Here is a 17,740-nt window from a genome sequence, read left to right on the forward strand (position 1 = left end):
GAAAGCTGCTTTTTGGGAGACATAAGCAGCCTGAGATGAACCACCTGGGTTCCTCACATGGGTTCCTTTTCTCCTCTGGGACAAGAGCTGGGATCACTCAAACAAAGCATAAATCTCAGGAAATGCAGACGGCTCCCGTAGCAGGCAGACTGCTGAAACAGTGAGCCAGCTTGATGTTACTGAGAGCATCCATTGTTATGACACAAGGAGACAAATACCTGGAGTTCAGTGACTCCAAAACATGGTTGTCTTGGGGGGTGTGTGGGAGCTGAGTTGCTATTCCCTGCTACAGCAGTCAGCTTATGGATGCCTTTTTATGGAAGGCTTATTCTCCAGTGACTCTCCCCCACGCTCGCTTTTTAACATCCTTTTGATTTATTTCTCCGCAAGGCATCGAAATGGAAATTGTCGATAGCTGCCAAGACAACAACGGCGGCTGCTCTCATCACTGCGAGCACACGACTGCAGGGCCGCGCTGCTCCTGCGAGGACGGCTACCGCCTCGATTTGGATGGCAAAACGTGCGCAGGTAATTCACGGTGAATGCTGCGTCTCGGCGGGGGGAGGGGGGGCGCGGCCACCTGCGTCTGGGGGGGGGGGGGGGGGGGGAGCCTCTCTGCAAGGGCAGCCTGCGGGAGAGCTGTCGCTCAAGGAAATGCCTTCCCATCGCCTGTCCTTCTCTTACAAGTTTTAATTAATCCCATTCTCTGGTGCTTCCTCAGCCGCTGCTCCAGCTTACCTCTCTCTGCATGTTTATTATTAATTCACAAGGGAAGGAGTTCTGCCTCCCAGATGGAAGACGACACTTTGGTGCATCACCGGTTGTGGTGGTGTGTCTCTGTGTCCAGCCCGAGCATCGCTTGGCGGAATGCTTTTCCTTCCCGTCCTCTGCTGGCAGCTGGGAACAGGGACGGCTCTGCTGGGAGCGGTGGCACTGCTGTTCTGAGGTGCTTCATGCACAAACTCCACTTGGTGTTATGGAAGTTGCTTTATTTCCAACCGCCTCGCTCAGTGATGAGATTGTACTTCTGGCTGTGAGAAGTCTCACTTAGGAAGTGAAAGCAATACAGTTAGATTTGTTTTTATTTCAAGAGAAGAGCTTAAAAATTCCTTCATGTTTTATGTGATTTTTACGATGTGACTTTTTTTGTTTACGGCTTTTGCTATGCAGACTGTATCTCATTCTGCTTTAGGCTCGCTGTCACTGTGCCATTAAAATTTTAAAGAATAGCCAAGAAGGGGCGGGGGGAAAGAGCAGGCATCACGGAGCAGTATGAGAGCTCTGGTGAATGTGAGAGGCATTACAGATGAGAAGAGTCCTACAACAAAAAAAGCTAAGTGCAGGCGAGAGGAAGGAGGAGGGGAGCACCAAGGTCTGCGGGGGTGGTTGACGCTGGAGCTTAAAACCCAAAGCAAAGAAGGGGAGGGAGGCAGATTTGGACCCAGGGTCTCTGGGGGTGCGATGGGTTACGCTGTTGTGTGTGGATGAGAGGAGGCAGAGCTGCCTCCTGCCCACAGCCCAGCTCGGTGACCTGCCGATGGAGACTTCAGAGGGAACCAGTTGCTCTGGCCACAGTGAGGGAAGGGAGAGCAGAGGGGAAGGGTTTGGCAAGGCGGAGGAAGTGAAAAGCTGCTCTTAACAGCAAAAATCTCTTTTTTGTTGAATGCATATTTGCATTCCTACACAGATAAGGGCCTGTTGCTAGACCCCAGAGCCAGGCATCGTCTGACATACTGCAGAGGAGCTCAGCTTGTGACATTTCTGGAAAATACTCCGTGTTCAAATAACCTGCATTAATCATTTTCATGCTGACTTCCTCACCTCAATTGATTAATTACATTTTCTTTCTCCTCTTTCTCCTGTCAGTGTTTCCTAATAATGTTGGTACTCCTTCCAAGGTTAATTGAGACACTGACCTTTCCCATCTGCGGCTGCTCATCTGGGTAACATTCACCATGCGTTTTGCAGACTCAGCATTGACAAGGTGGCCCTTGAATGGCCGCTGACCTGCTCAGCAGGCTGCAAGGGCTGAGATCAGTTGGGAGGCTGCAGTGAACAGATAACAGCTCAATTCTCATCTCTAATCACGAGAACAGCAGTGTCGTCAATGCCAATTTCCAGATGGACACAGGGCAGGATAAGGCAATGGGCAATGAGTTATCAAAAACTACAGTTGCACCCAACAGGCTGCTGAAGTCCAGCAAATGTGGTGTTGGACCAGAGCGTTGTTTCACTGTTAGTTTGCTTTTAAAAAGACTAAACGTACAAAAGTGCAATTGCTTAATGTAGATGTTAAATAGATGGTATTTGTGGGCTGGTGAGCCCTCGTTGTTGTCTGTTGTGTCAGTCACCTTGTGACACCTAAGGCTTGCAGAAGAGATGCCTCTCCCTGGACATGGAGGGTATTGGCTGCTGTGTGAGGAGGTAGAAAGCAGCTGCTGTCAGGATTCAGGCAGTGTTTTATGTAGATGAAGGAAGACAGAAAGACATGTGCTGAAAAGCACAGCACTTACCAAGCAAAACTGTGGCAGCAGCTCAGACTGTGTCCACGGGACGAACGAGCTGCTCCTTCCTTGCAGAGGTGGACGAGTGTGAGACCGGAGAGTCCTGCTGCTCCCAATTCTGCATCAACTACGTGGGCAGCTACGAGTGTGCCTGCAAAGCGGGGTTCCAGCTGAATGCCGACGGCTGCGCCTGCGACGGTAAGTCCTTGGACACCGGTGGCTCGATCTAACTAAGCACAACAGCGGGAAGAAGGAATGCTGTCAAAGCTCATCCCAGGGCTTTGTGGGCATTTCTGTAATAAGGGAATCAGTGACCGTATGCCAGCTTTGCTGATAAGGTTTTACAGATGTGTAATGTCCACTTTGTGAGACTGGAATATGGTAATAACCTGGCATCCAGCATGGAGAAGTGGGGCTGTGGGAGACAAGCCAGCGGAGAGGAACTTCTCTCTCTGTGGACACTGTATGTTGATGTGTGTTAAAGACTACTTCTACAAAAGGAGAGCCCTCAAAATAACGAAAGGATCAGCTGAGCTTAACAGCTTAAAGCAGTTGTTTTCACTTGAGACAAAAACAGGTGAAATAATATATTCCATGTTGCCCTGAAATGTTTTAATATCTCCAGTGCTAGGGAGAAAGGGAGAGCTCCAGAATACTAAGAAAATCAAGTTTTCCTCTGTGCAGAATAATTTTTCAGATGCAGCCAGGCACAGGGTGCACTCTCCAAGCAGAGATACTTGTGCCTGATCAGCACTTGTATCTGTGTTTTCTAGATGTGGATGAATGTCGTGCTGATAATGGCAACTGCGACCATTTCTGTGTTAATTCTCTGGGGTCGTACGAATGTGCATGTAAGGAGGGTTACAGGCTTGGTGTTAACAGATGGTCCTGCATCGGTAAGTTGTTTTTACATTTTCATGGCCATTCAAGTAATTCCCACTGATTTAAAATGTTTATTCAACTGAGATTTTCACATATCCTGGGTTTTTGGGAGTCCAGCTTGAGCCATCTCTGAGTGTGGCCAGGATAAAGCTATGCACAGCACGTGGATCCCAAGTTTATCCTCAAGTTTTTGCCAGAGATTAATGGGAGATGAACACGTACACCCCCTGCACATATTTGAAAACCGAAACCTCATGTTTTAGAAATAAATGCTATTTTGACAATTTTCTTACACTGTTCGATGAAGTTTAACATCCTGTGGAAAAAGGTAGCCAGACTCTGCTTTGATGAACTAAGGCAAGTTTTCCATTAAAGTCAGGGGTGTGATTCTGGGTTTCTGCCAGCGTAACCAGTACAGTGTTTAGCCTAGCAACTGAATTTTATAACCAAGTTTAGCACCTGCTAAACCTTGGGCAGAGTGTGATGTTCTAACTAATTCCAAAAAAGAAAGCCAACTGACTTCCCATCATTTTAAGACTCAGGTTTTTTTTTTATTTTCCTGAAAATAAATTGGACAGCCAGCCTCACTCTGCATTTGTCATCTCCAGAATGAGCTAATGACCTTCATTAACTAAAAATAATCTCAAACCTCAAATGAGAAAAATTAAGCTCCTCATTTAATTTTTTTTTTTGGACTCTACAGGACTAGAGTTTATTTCCAGAAGAAAGGAAATGGAAAGATTTTTTTTTTTTCCCTCCTTTGCTCTTTTTTTGGATAGCAGAAACTCTATTTAGAAATACAGATGAGAAAATGCATCGGCTGAGGTTGCTGTGCTGACGGCACAGGGGTGTAGCTGGAAAATTGACCAGCATACTAATAAAAAAGGTGTAAATGAGAGGAAAGTGGTGTGGAGGAAGACCCGGGGCCAGTCCTGATGGCATGCGTGTGTGTCAGCCCTAGGTGGGGAGGAGGCGGATGCCGAGGAGGCAGCGGGGTTCGCCGGGGCGCCAGGGCTGCAGTTCAGAGGTCCCCCCCAGCTCCTTCGCTACGCGCTCGGTGCCCTCTACGAGGATGAAGACCCCCGAGGAGAGCTCACGCTGATGCACAGGGTCGGTGAGTGCACGAGCGTCCCTTCTAGCCCTCTTGGCAAACTGGGGAGTAGTCTTGGAAAGAGGATTCGGTGCAAAAGGGATGCTGGGCTGGACAGGCTTCAGCCCTCAGGAGGGGCAGAGGAGGGGTGAGGATTCCTGCCTGTCCCCTGTGCCAGCAGGGAGGAGGCACTGCCACGTGTCCCTTGCCAAGCGGGACATGTTTGGAGAACAGGGGGCTCCCAAGTAACGGCTGCTGGTGCCTGGGTGCAGAGGGGAGGGATGTGGAGGGAGGCATGGGCAAAGTGAGCAGCAGAGCAAGAAAGGGTTGGGAGGCTTCTTGGGCAAACAAGGTGTCTGCACAGATCCCTGGAGACAACAGGGAGCCTGTTCATCCTGGGGGTGAGAGGATTGTGTGGGTTACTGCAGTGCACAAACCCCACCAAAGCTGCTCTACTGAGCACAAGCCCTTGGGAAATGCTCCCATTCTCCTAGGGCTAGGAAAGGGGGATGTGGGAACATGTGTGTGTTTACAAGCCCTTATATCAAGATTGCAGGGATTTTTGCTTAAGATCTATGCGTTCGTTGTGGATAAAACAGCCCTCTGGAGAGTCAGGTCCCTTTTGCTGCTTTGGGCATGTTCTCCAGGAAAAGCACAGACCAGTCCACGCAGAGCTCAGACTGGCCAAGGGCTTGGCACAGCTGGTGGCCAACAGCTCAGGAGTACACCCAGCCACAGGAGTGGGTGCCAAGCAGTTTTGCATCCCGCATGGAGTTTGCATGACATGAGCTTTTCCACCCGAGGGTGGGAACTTCACCGCAGAAGGAGGATCATGAGCTGATACTCTGTGCTTTCTACCTGATGAGCACAGTACGTGCTGGTGGGTCATCAGGGGGAATGAGATCTCTTATTTTTGTTATGTATATCGTGTGTTTTTTTTTTTTTTTTGAGCTCTAATTACTCATCTGAGGGATGTGCCCTACAGGCAAAAATCAGGAACTGGTCTTGGCTTTAATAAAAAATTAACTTATTTAGATGAACAGAACTGTTAAGACCTCCCAAATCGCATAGCATCCAGACGGACTCAACGCCACTGATAACCAATTGGGAAACTGATAAATGAGATAACCACAGGCAAAATTATCAGGCCTAGAAACCACAATCAAATATTTATTGACCAGTTATTGCATCTTTTATTTATGTTTAGCCACATGAATTTGGGTGTTATCAGTCATAGCTGAGCATCTGCACTTTTTCTAAAGCTGAGGCTTTGCAGCATGTTACACTTTGTAGGAAAACGTAATGGAGAAATGAAACATTCAGTGGTTTAGTAAATTCTTTTACTCCTCAAATATTAATGTATTCCTTATACTTTCAGATATATTTTTGTGCTGCTATCTATATCATAAAAGTACGGCTTTAAACAGGCTTGTGTTAATACTTTTTTCTGTAGATTGAATGACTTTTTAATGTAGAAACATGATGTTTTCAATGGTGATTTGTATTCTTTTCCTGAAGCCTGAATTTGTAACCTGTTCCAAGTGGGAGCACTGGAATTCTGAGTGTCTCTGAGAGCTTGGGCATTTGTTCAGCTCCAGAAAAAGGAACAGTTGGGTGCTGAGACCTAGAGGAAATCTGGCCTCACATTGAAAATTGCTGGTGAAAAGCAACCAGCCTGCTGACTTCCTGTTAGCTGCAATAATCTGTCAGCTCGCTTTCAGGTGTGTTCAAAAATCCCCTTCCAGAAAGCCTTCAGCCACAGCCGTAAAGCCTCGAAGGCAATAAACTGACTGTGGCGATAAGATCTTAATGTCACCGAGATATTTTAGCAGAGGGTAACATTGATGTTCTGTGCCTTTCTCAATAGACCCCACAAAGAGAGAACACGAGGGTGCAGGTGTCTGCGCTTGTACTTGGGTGTAAGGGAGAAAAGGAGGGTGGGGAACATGAGGGGGGAAAGCATTTTGCCGTGTTTTCATTTTTCTATATAGACTAACCATTTTTCTTCATATCCATGAAGAAAAGAGGATGTCATGAATGTGTCATATGCTTTGTTTTCCTAGAATAACACTTGAACTATGCTGTTAAAAATACCGCTTGACTGTGGTTAAATAGCACAACGTCCACCTACTGCAGAAGAACAAAAAGCAGAGCCTAGCAAGGAGAAAAGGAGATTCTCTCCCAAGAAATACCTGTAACTATATACAGTATTATCAAGCATTAGGTACAAATTCATTTTTTCTGAAGGCAAAATATTTGCTCTTAAAAAATAGACTCAAGTGCTCTTTGGGGAATTACAGCATTTAAGGGAGTAAATTCCAGCTAAAGTCCCAGCTTTCCTTTTATTGAGACTTTACAATTTGAAGAGAAATTTGGGAGTCTCCACTTGGGACTGTCTTTGGGGATAACAGTGATACTTACAGTGCTACCAGCGTTAACGCTGACAACATGAATGTTCTCTCAGACTCAGTGTTGTGCCGGGTCCCCTTTGCACTTGTGCATCTGGAACGCTAGGTAAGGGCTGGTGGGCGTATTTTGTCTGGAGGCTCGCTAAGCCTCCTGTGTTTTGTCATTTCAGTTTGCCTCGATAACACTTTCGGCAGTGACTGTAGCTTGAGCTGTGCGGATTGTCTGAACGGAGGCAGGTGTAACGGTGAACGCAGTGGCTGTGTTTGCTCACCTGGGTGGACCGGCATCGTCTGTAACGAAAGTGAGTACAGCGCCTTCGAAAGGTGGGGGCTTTGCCCTAGTGCTGGGGCACTGCAGATGGGTAGGAAAGAGGAATAACCTGTTGTGCTTTTAAGCTGTAAAGCTCTCTAAGGAGCAGAACTGCCTCATAAGCAGGTAAAAATGTTGTTATAATATAGCACCATAATTAGAAATTGTAAGGGATGATGCGGTACACAACGTGAACCCTCAAACAGTGAGGTCTCTGCTTCCAGAGCAGTACAGTACCCCTCCTGAGTATTGGTGGTGTTCATTCCTGTTCACTCTGCTGCTGAAGACTGCCAAGGTTTGCCTGCCGTGCTTTGTTCCACAACTTGCCTTGCTAACTTTCAGAAGCCTGTCTCAGCAGGTAGTGTGATAATCTGCGTGGACACGTATGCTCAACTTGATTTTTCCATTATAGCATCCCAAGATGGTGCCTTTTTGTTTTTTGTTTGCTTTCTTTGTGCTTAGGCTTGGTTTATTTCTAATTAGCATCGTTTTCTTGGGATGGTTAATGTCAAAAATTGCATTTTTCAGAATTGTCTTACAAAATTGGCCAATGCCCTTTGTAATAGCGTTTTATTCTCCAGGTTCCTACCTCCTGGCAGAAGACCTTTCTGGTTCAGAAATGTGTGTCAAAGCCAACTGGAAAGATAGAGTGGCAGTTTCTTGATGTACCACATGCCGTTCTTCCTCTGCAGTTTGGCAAAACATGTCTGGGACTTCACACAGCAGGTCTCCTGCATGTTTGAGATGGGTCCCTCTTTTTCATGGTGTACAGCTCATCATGCTCTGAAAGTCTGCACTGTCCCTGACAAGATGGAGGTGATGCATTATTATTTAGCATCGTAGACAGCAGTCTTCATGTTAATCGCCACCAAGATTGTTTTTGTAGCATCATCAAAAGGACAGAAAAATAGAGAAAACAGCAAATGATTGAAACCAACAGTCTGCATGTAGTTATTCTGGGAGACTGATCATGGGTTTGGTTTATGAACACTGGGGATGGCTGAGAGAATAGGAATGAAGAGGATTAATATGATCAGTTCTAGTCCACCTAAGACAGTTCAAGCTGTCAGGTTAGGGTATTCGTACTTCTCTTCATGGCACTCTAGTAGCTCAGGATAGACTGTAAAAATTTGAAGACAGGATACGAATTCTTTAGTTCACTTCATAAATAATAACATTATTCTTGCTCTATATTTACAGTAGGTATCCATACATGTACTCTGATGGAATTTGCTTCTGGAATTTAATGGGACTGCATTATTGAACCAAACTTGTGGTCCGATGAAGTAGGCGTTGACAATGAGAAATACAGCATATAGTCTGTATGAATTAGCCATTTGTGATTGCTTTCACTCTTTACTCTCACTTTCTTAATATACAGCATAGTTCCTGGGTTTAGGGTAAGCTGAACAGATGAAAAAAAAATGGAACTAAATCTCCGTAATAATGCATGAAAGAAACCAAATAGAAATTGATGTGAAATGCCAAGTTTCTTAATGTACATCGATAAAATGTCAGTGAAGTCAGATGACTCCAGCAACTGTTCTACTCAGCTAGCTCAGGCTGCAAGCGGGGGAGCAAGGATTCGTATCACAGTGTGCTCTGCGCTGGAGCGATGAGGGCTCTAGGAGGGAATCCCACACTGCTGTGGATCCATTTCTGCCATCGTCATCTGGGGAATTTCAGAGACTGTGTTAGAAAAACACAGTGTTATTTTTATAATAGTATTTGAGCAGGGGGAAAAAATGATGTTTAAAATATTTATCTCCAAATATTCAAAACTGTGCTGTGACTTGGAAGCTTTGTACTTTATAAGCAAGTTTTTTTGAGGCCCCTGCATTGCGGGGAGGGTAGCGTATGTCGGGAAGAATTTGGATACGTCATCTACCACTTCATTTCTAGCAGAGGGAAAGGATGTCTTGCCCCATTTATCTTCCCTGCTTTCTCCACAGCTTGTCCCTCGGGAACGTACGGCAGAGGCTGTGCCAGCGTTTGCAAGTGCCAGAACGGAGGCTCCTGCGACCCCGTCACGGGGCAGTGCCGCTGCCCGCCCGGCGTGCACGGCAGGCTCTGTGAAGACGGTAGGGCTCCACTTGTCTTGCTGGGGCTAGCGCGTGCCAAGACCTCACCGGTTCTTGCCCCTTGTTTCTCTCTGGATGTCATTGTGCGTGGTAAATCTTAGGGGCCCGAATGAGGATGGTCTCCATGGTGCAAGACGTGCTGTGACCCTGCGGCTCGCCTTGCAGGGACTTCTGTTTAAATAATAGACGAGATAAAGGGTGAGAGAAAGCAAGTGCCTTGTGAGGATGGGCTGTAAGGAGCCCCAGGTCAGCGACAAAGTCGATGCGGTCTTTTCTGTAGTGCCAGCTGAAAGAGAGTTGATTTGGTGTTCGTATTGTAACGCCAACCAGCTGATGCCTTGTTGTGTTCCTGCACTCAAAGGTTGCCCGAAAGGCCGCTTTGGGAAGAACTGTAACAAACCATGCAACTGTGCCAACGGCGGCTATTGCCACAGACTCTACGGAGCCTGCGCTCTACGGACGCTTCTGCCACCTTAGTAAGTCCCCATAACTTTTGGGATCTGTTTGTTTAACACATGCACATCGTAACGGTCTTAAAAGATTCCACATCACGTACAAAATGAGCAAGGCTTTGGGTTCTGCGACGAGCTGGGAGTAGCCGGGGGACAGGACTTTTCACACATGCCAGGAAACCTCAGAAGCTTCATTAATCTTTGGCCTAAGGACTGAGATTTACTAATGCACAAAGGTGAGGACCATAGGTGGGGTTGGGTGGGGATGGGCAGGTTAATGTTAGTGGTGTTGATGAGCTTAAAGTCTGGTTGGAGCTAGTTAGTGGCTGCTGATACGGTTGGAGTGGGAGCTGAGGAGCAGGGCTGGCTGAGGCAGGATGAGGGTGAAATGCTAAATGGGAATCAAAAAAATCCAAACAAAAATGTTACAGAATAAATGGTCTTTGCGCTTAGAGGTTTTGTTTGTAAAATTTGTGCAAGATTGCAAATTAGTTATGTGATTGCCTTTTTTTATGAAAGTTTTGGAGTGTATTCAAATATTTTTTCAATCAGAAACTTAGTTAAGTTTGCTTTGAAACATTTCTAGTTCGTTCATTCACCACATATTGCTTGAAATGAAATGAATTACTTAATATAGGAATGATGTAAACTATATTTTACACACCCACACATTAATAGGCACTGTCATAGGAATGTGGATGTATTTGCTGAAAGTAAAAGAACGTTTTGCTTTTTTGCAGCAGTTGCATTCTGCAGCGGCGTGCAATTTCAAATAACTCATGCATAATTACAGAGCTAATTCCTTTTCATCTGGCTGCAGCCTGTCCCAGGTGGGCCTTCGGAGCTGGTTGCTCGGAGGAGTGTCAGTGCGTGAAAGAGCACACGCTGGAATGCAGCGCGAGGAACGGGACTTGCACCTGCAAGCCTGGTTATCACGGCAGGAAGTGTCAGAAAGGTACAATAGGAAGCCAAATTCCCTATGTCTGCTTATTCCTTTGTCCTAGAATTATTTCTCATTCTTCCTTCCACTTGCTTTGTTTGGCTGCTGCTGCCACTAATGTATTCATTTTCTACTAATTATTTTGTCTGTGGTTTTTCATACAGCAAACTCTGTGAGTGCCTGATATCCCAGGGCTTTGAGGGACATCAAAGGGAATACAGCTTAAGAATGCAGGAGTTTTAGCCTGATCGAATGACAACAGAAACCTAAAAACCAAATTCTAATACAACCCTAAATAATGAAGATTGTGGGAATTTTCACTTTTGGTCTTTCCTTTTCTCCACGCAGACAGTAAATACATGGCAAAAACCTGTGTTTTGTGGCGGCAGGGTTATTTGTAAATGGTTTCAGTGATGATGCTTTTCCTTCAGATTCACAGGTCTTTGAATTCAACTTACGCTTTGTAGTTTTTGGGGGTAGTTCAAAGAGAATTGTATTCCACATTCATGTTTGCATGTCTCAGTAGCCCTCTCCAGACAGTAATGGAGTAATGCAATAAAGATTCTCCCTTCAGATTCCTCCCTGGGCAGGCAGGAACGTGTCGGATTTATGACACTAGTTCTGGGGGGTTTGGTGGAGAATAATAGTGACGATATTTAATATCTTTAGCATTCTTGGTGATGTGCTTAGTTCTGGGGGAGAGCATCCCTCGCCCAGCACTGGCTTTGCACCAAGGCAGAGAGCAGCAGAAGGTACAGACAGATAAGAAGAGTAATTCTGTAATGGCTGTAATTGAATATATCCTAAAGTATTCTGCCATTCTGTTTCTGGGTTGTATTTAAGCAGCAACCTCTTTGAAATGGCCATGCAAGTGTTTAATAAGTATTCACACTTGGTTATCAGCACCTCTAAAATGTACATTATAATACATTTCCTGCAAGTTTCTGCCAAATTATTTTCTGACTTTTGTTCAGTTTTCTTAACTCCTCCGTTTTCTTACACATGTTCCGCGTCTTCTTACATTTTCCAGAGTGCACGCCTGGCTTTTACGGGGCCGGTTGCAAACTGAGGTGCAACTGTCCTACTGGTGTTCCGTGTGATCATGAGGTGGGAGTCTGCAAGCATCCATGTCCACCTGGATTTCATGGAGAAAAATGCAATTTACGTAGGTACTCTCTGCATGTTTCCCTGGGAGGTACACTTTGGATGGGAAAGCTTAGCCAGGAAACTTAAGTTCAGATATAGAAGTTGCAAATAAAAGGGTACACTTGTGGTTAATACAAGTTGGCAGCTCCCCACTGAAGCCAAACTGGTATTTGGAGCCTGGGAAATGCTGTGTCACTCTGCTTGCAGAGATCGAGGCACAGAGCTGAGGCTAGTTACTAATGTTTGTCCAGGTAACTGTAGTTCCTTTTACAGCTTCAGGCACAGCTTTTCTGGAGCTCTGTTGCAGTTAATTACAGACCACTGGTCACCAGGACACTGATGCTAACACAGATCACTTGGAACCAGCACTGCTCAGCTGAAAATTGCTGCTGGTGCTGCCTTCTAATGTCTTCAGAATGCTTCCTTGCATTAACCATGCCTTTGGGTTTCTTTGACCAGCTTGTGGGGCTGGGAGCTTTGGGGTGAACTGCGGGCAGAAGTGCAGCTGTGGAGAAGCACCATGCGACCCGAAGACGGGACAGTGTGTTTGTCCAGCTGGGAAGACTGGCGCTACGTGCAAGCAAGGTGTGTTAGACGTTGGGCTGGGGTAGCGAGTGCCTTGCTTTGGCAGACACCATAAGAAGTGGAGTTACTCTGCTTTCCACCAAAACTGCTGCAATGCAATACACTTCATTTGCAGAACAGGTAATGGATAAGTCTTGGTGCAGAACTTATGACATCCACCACAGGGGATCACCCGTAAAGGAGGGAGTGTGATTCAGTTACCCTGACATCTCTCTCTAGTGATTTGTGTGCTGGGCTGATTCTGAGCAAGGTGGGCAGAGATATTTGGGCATTGCAGCAGCTCTGAGTCCCAAAGCTGAGCCTGGGGCCGTGCTGTCATACACACACAGTGTGCCTCGGGAGCTGCTGAAGGGCCTTGGCCAAAGACAGCTATTGTGGAACCAGCGAGTGAAGGACCTGGAGCATAGGAAGGAATTCAAGAGAAGAGCATGACTGTGGGTAATTAAGGTAAAGGGAAGGAGCCATCGGATGCCTCTCTTACACTTGCAGAGCTCTGGCTATTGCAGGCCTGAGGAGCGTGGACCTGGGGGGTGGGTGGCTCAGGGCCTCACAGAGCAGGAACCTGGTGAAGGAGGTGGAGCTGAGTGGAGACCTGGGCTCCACCTCACATTCCTCTGGTCTGGGTGACCATCCTCTCCCTGGCTCAGCCTAGCAAAAATCCAACAGCAGCCCTGCCCTCCTGCATCTGTCTGCCAATTACTGTCCTCTGCAGTTTCCTTCGCTGAGTGCAGTAATTCACTTTTCAGGTATGTCCAGATGCTCCCGATGTTACTGTATCAGAAACCAAACCAAAACAGCAGATACGGCATGACAGAAGTCAGAGAGCCTTTGGGTCTGTCGTTAGATGTGTTCTTGCATGCTGCAGTACAGGGGCATGTTGGGTCTTTCACGTTTACAGTGACAGTGCTGCAGGTCTAGAGAGATAATAAAACAATCCCATATCAAGCTTAGTTTTACTGTTACTTTTAAATTCTTCAAGGTAACGACAGAAATTTGTAATTGTCTTGAAATAGAAAATGGTCCTGGGGACATCTCATGTGTTTTTATTCCTAGATTGCCCGGTGGGGCAGTGGGGACCAGACTGCCAGTCTGGCTGTGAGCCCTGTGCCAATGGGGGACAGTGCAACAGAGAAACGGGAGCCTGCGACTGTCCCCCTGGCTATGCTGGGCCGTCCTGCTCTGCTTGTAAGTCCTCACGTCGGCCTCCTCCATGAAATGTCGGTTTGATTCCTTCCTTCTTGCTGTTTTATGAGCTGCTTGTTATGTTAGACACACTGATCCAAGATAAAGTATCCTTCAGCTTCAGGAATTCCCCAGGTTGTATTTGACAGGATTTGCCAGACGGAGATTACAGATAAATGCAGATGACAAGCTAAACTGCTTTCTAAATTGATGTTATCATTAGACCTAATTTATGGCAATATATACTCAGAAACACAATGTGTAATAGCCACATACTTGCGTTGTAACCCTGGTTGCTTGGCAAGAGGTGCTGAATAGTTGGCCCATATGGCACCACTCTTGGGCTATGTTTGCAGCAACCCTCCTTGATGTATAGAATTTAGGATTAAACAGAAGTGAGGATGAAGGAGCAGTATCAGTGCTGTCTCTGCAGATCAAGCAGTGACCATGAGAATATGCTCAAGCGTCTGGGCTGTGCTGCCGTGGCATGGCTCCTTCCCCAGCCTCTGGGTGTTAAAGGCTGCTTGGGGATGGCTGTCATGCTGGCAGTATGGACAGGGTCTCGTGGTCAGCACTGCTTCCTGCAAGACCCCAGGGTGGTGTGGTTTTTTTTCCTCTTCGTTAGTCACAAAATCGTGTTTGAAGGTTTTCTCAGCACACTTTTCTCCACCAATTGATCCTGATGTGCAGAAGTACCCAAAAGTCACTCAAGCCAAAAAAAAAATCCTGCTTTACCGGCCTCAGCCCCAGACACCCAGTAAACAAATCACAGCTGTTTCTTTCATTTTACTGTTCAGATTGCTGGGTCCAGCAAATGCATGTTCTAGGGAGTAAGCTGTTGCTGTCCTGTTTGAATAGATCAGGCTGTGCCCGAGTTGTTACCTAGGTGAAATTATAGTCTGTGTGTCTGTTTTCAGCCTGCCCTGATGGCTACTATGGACAAAATTGCCTGCTGTTATGCAGCTGTGGCAGCGGTGCTCGGTGTCACCACGTCACCGGAGAGTGCACATGTTCCCCCGGCTGGACTGGCCACGACTGCAAACACCGTAAGTCACATGTATGTGCTCCACAGGGCACTCGGTGTCTCCCGGGAACTTAACTGCAGATGTAAGAACCGGCTCTGTTCTTCTTCTATTACAGTTTTTTAATATACTTTTTGCTAATCTTATTGCTTCTGAAATTGTGTGTTTATGGGTTTGCACAGCCTGGGTGGTTATAATCCTTAATTATCTAGGTTCAAAGTATTGAAATAGATGGCTGATGGAGCGCAAAGTATTGATGTAAGCTCTTATTTCAACACGATGGATCCCTTTGCCCAATACCATCTGTCCCGTCAGCATTTTGACTGACAGTTTTGTTTTTCATTTTCAGCGCAGATTAGTTCTAAGATATTAATTCTCAATTTTTCATTTTGTTTAGGGGAGATTTATTCAACAAGTGAGTGGCATGTACAGTCGTGTGTCTTAAGGTCACTTTTTAACTTATGAATATAAATGCTGGGAGAAGTTCTGTTCTCTGGAAGAGCAGAGCATCCTTCTGTTGACTTTAGCGTCGCTCTCCATACTGATGGCTGTGTAAGAGTGCAGATTTGCCCTTTTTGGAATGCACCATATCAATGTTAACCCGTCCTGCTTGATTCTTTCCTTTTCCTGTTTCCTGTCTTTTCTGCTTAATTCATTGCAAAAAGCAAACAGAATACAAGCCACTTTCCAAACTATGTCTTTAACACATAAAACCATATAAATTAATTGCCAGTGCTGGCAGCAGTAGGTTTTGGACCTGGCTTCTCAGGCTTGATATTGAAGAAAACTGGAAAACCTAAAGTTTCCATCAATATGCGGATTTTAAAAATCAAACCAGTTGGTAATGTGTAGAGTTGTTTAGATATCTTTCCTTAACTCCCTAAGCTGTCTAAAGAATTCAGACACCATGGCTTTTATTCCTATTCAGGATAAGATATGAGAAAAGTTGTTTTGCAGAGGCACTGCGGTAAGGCAGCTCTTCCAGGTATTGCATACAAGGCATGAAACACATGTCCAATCCCAAAACTAGGTTCCTGTTGCCCTAAATGGCACTTTCATCTTACCCTTACAAGAAAGGAAGGAGATGCTGTGGTGCATTGTCATAATCATGTCAGTGTAATATGATTTTTAGAATGAAGGTTGCTTTAATAAAAATTGAGATTTCTGTCTGTATCCATGTTACATTTTCCAGTGTTTTGAGGAAAATACGGAGGATGCTCACAAATCTGTCTTGTTTTACCCATTAGCTATTCTGGTTATGCAGGTTTTTGCTAAGTGAGTCAACAGCTGGTATTTTATTTCCATGAAATTATGCATTTGTGACTGTGGATTGATTGATATGGATTGACTACGAATGATTACTTTTATGTGGACGGCATAATACCTGCTGATGGACCCCTACTTTCAGCTGAAATGAATTAGCAAAAATCGTATTTATTTCCATTGATTTGTGCCCCGTGCTGCAGCTGAGAGTCTAGTCCCGAGCGCCTGTATCTTAAGGAGCCATTTTGCATCTTTTCTGTTCCCTCATTTCAATGTAAAGCGATCTGTTCGGCGAGCTCCAAGTTGATTCTCAATGCAAATTCTGCCTTACGTTGCAGCCTGCGATAGTGGCCGCTGGGGCCAGCGCTGTGAAAACACGTGTGTCTGCGATAACAGCGACGGTAGCTGCGATCCGGTCACCGGCTCCTGCTTCTGTGAGCCAGGATTCACTGGGAAGCACTGCGAATCGAGTAAGCTGCCACTTTGTCAACACAGGGAATTTGCAAAACTGAGCAGTGGAAATGGGTTTTCCTGATAATTCCTTCCAGGAAGACCTCCAGGCTGTCCCTCCTCCAGTCTGCCCAGCGCCTTGCAGGGCTCTTGTGTTTCATCGGGGTTAGAGAGTTTCCTTAATTTGGATTCCAGAAAAGTTATTTTCAGACTTGTTTTGGACTCAACAGCTATTTTTAATATTAAGACCTCGTGTGAGTGATAGGATTGATGTGTATTTGGCTTGTGGTATAGAAGTTTCCGTATCGGCTTTATTTAGCCAGTTTCAAGTTTGCATTTTTTCTTCATAAATCTTTTTTTTAAGGCCAGGCATATAGAAATGTTTCACATGTACATAACAAACAAAATCAGGAAGATTTAGGGTCCTCTATTTATTAACAGCAAAAATGAGCAATGGTCTTACCAGAGGCACATGATCTCCACTAATCTGTCTAACAGAGGTCAATAGGAGATGCTTTGGGAGGATAAAACCAGGCATCTAGATAATTCCTGGTATGTTTCCCCAGCTTTCATCAATTTGTCACTCAGGAGCTTCTTGAGACAGAACCAATATCTCTATATTTAATACAACTTGATTTTTTTTTTCCCCACTTAAAGTGCCTGTTTCCTTTTTAAATCCATGCAAACATTTGGTATCCACTTCATCTTGTGCCAGTAAGTTGCATAGTTAAGCAGCTATTACTGTTGTCGTTATTATTATTGATTATATTGATGTTGTTAAATAAGGTAATTATTTTATCTATTAGTTTAGCAGTCTTACAGTAGCACAAATGTAGCTGCCAGAGTCTCAGTAGTGTAGGCAGAATTAACTGCTGATGTCACACAGAAATGTCAAAACAATTAATCTGCGATGGTGACCTAAGACAAAGCCCTGCAAAGTTGATCTTAGAGCTCTTGTTGCTGTTGGCACAGAGGGAATGGAAGGACAGTTAGTTGGGAAGACCAGTTCCCAGAGAAAGAGCTGCCAGCTCCACTTCTCTTTTCACTCCTGACCTCTCTCAAAACAGCATCTCTGCAGACAGAAGGTAGCCAAATAGCTGGTTGTAATCTTCTCTGGCGAGGTAATCAGTGAAGCCATTGTCACTGGGAAAACATCTGGAAACCCTTAATGTTCTGTTTGTTTTCTGTTTTATACAGCCTGCTTTTTACTCCACTTCAAGTGTGTGTGTATATATATGTATAAAAAAATCATATAGGGGTGTGTGTGTGTGTGTGCGCGCAAGAGTATGACAGCCACAATTTTTCTCTAAACGTTTTATGCTGTCTTGGAGGTGAGACCTTGCCTCTCCCCGGAGAGCTCCTCTGCTCCCGAGGCACCTCTAGCCTCTTGCTGCAGGTCAGGCTCTTTCCCTCCCCCGCTCTGCA

General features: G+C 45.4%; 1 protein-coding gene across 1 annotated transcript in view; it reads left to right on the forward strand.

The window, feature by feature from the left end:
* LOC104506196 (multiple epidermal growth factor-like domains protein 6) overlaps positions 1-17,740 on the forward strand; it is a 66,984-nt gene that overhangs the window by 19,774 nt on the left and 29,470 nt on the right. Inside the window, 12 exon segments of the mRNA XM_010147070.1 lie at positions 391-528; positions 2,580-2,702; positions 3,278-3,400; positions 4,348-4,500; positions 7,055-7,186; positions 9,147-9,275; positions 9,637-9,724; positions 9,726-9,751; positions 10,548-10,682; positions 11,698-11,832; positions 12,273-12,398; positions 13,452-13,583. Of these exon segments, the coding sequence (XP_010145372.1) occupies positions 391-528; positions 2,580-2,702; positions 3,278-3,400; positions 4,348-4,500; positions 7,055-7,186; positions 9,147-9,275; positions 9,637-9,724; positions 9,726-9,751; positions 10,548-10,682; positions 11,698-11,832; positions 12,273-12,398; positions 13,452-13,583 (1,440 nt within the window).

This window comes from Eurypyga helias, unplaced genomic scaffold (genome assembly GCF_000690775.1).
Source record: "Eurypyga helias isolate BGI_N326 unplaced genomic scaffold, ASM69077v1 scaffold1012, whole genome shotgun sequence".
NCBI lineage: Eukaryota > Metazoa > Chordata > Aves > Eurypygiformes > Eurypygidae > Eurypyga > Eurypyga helias.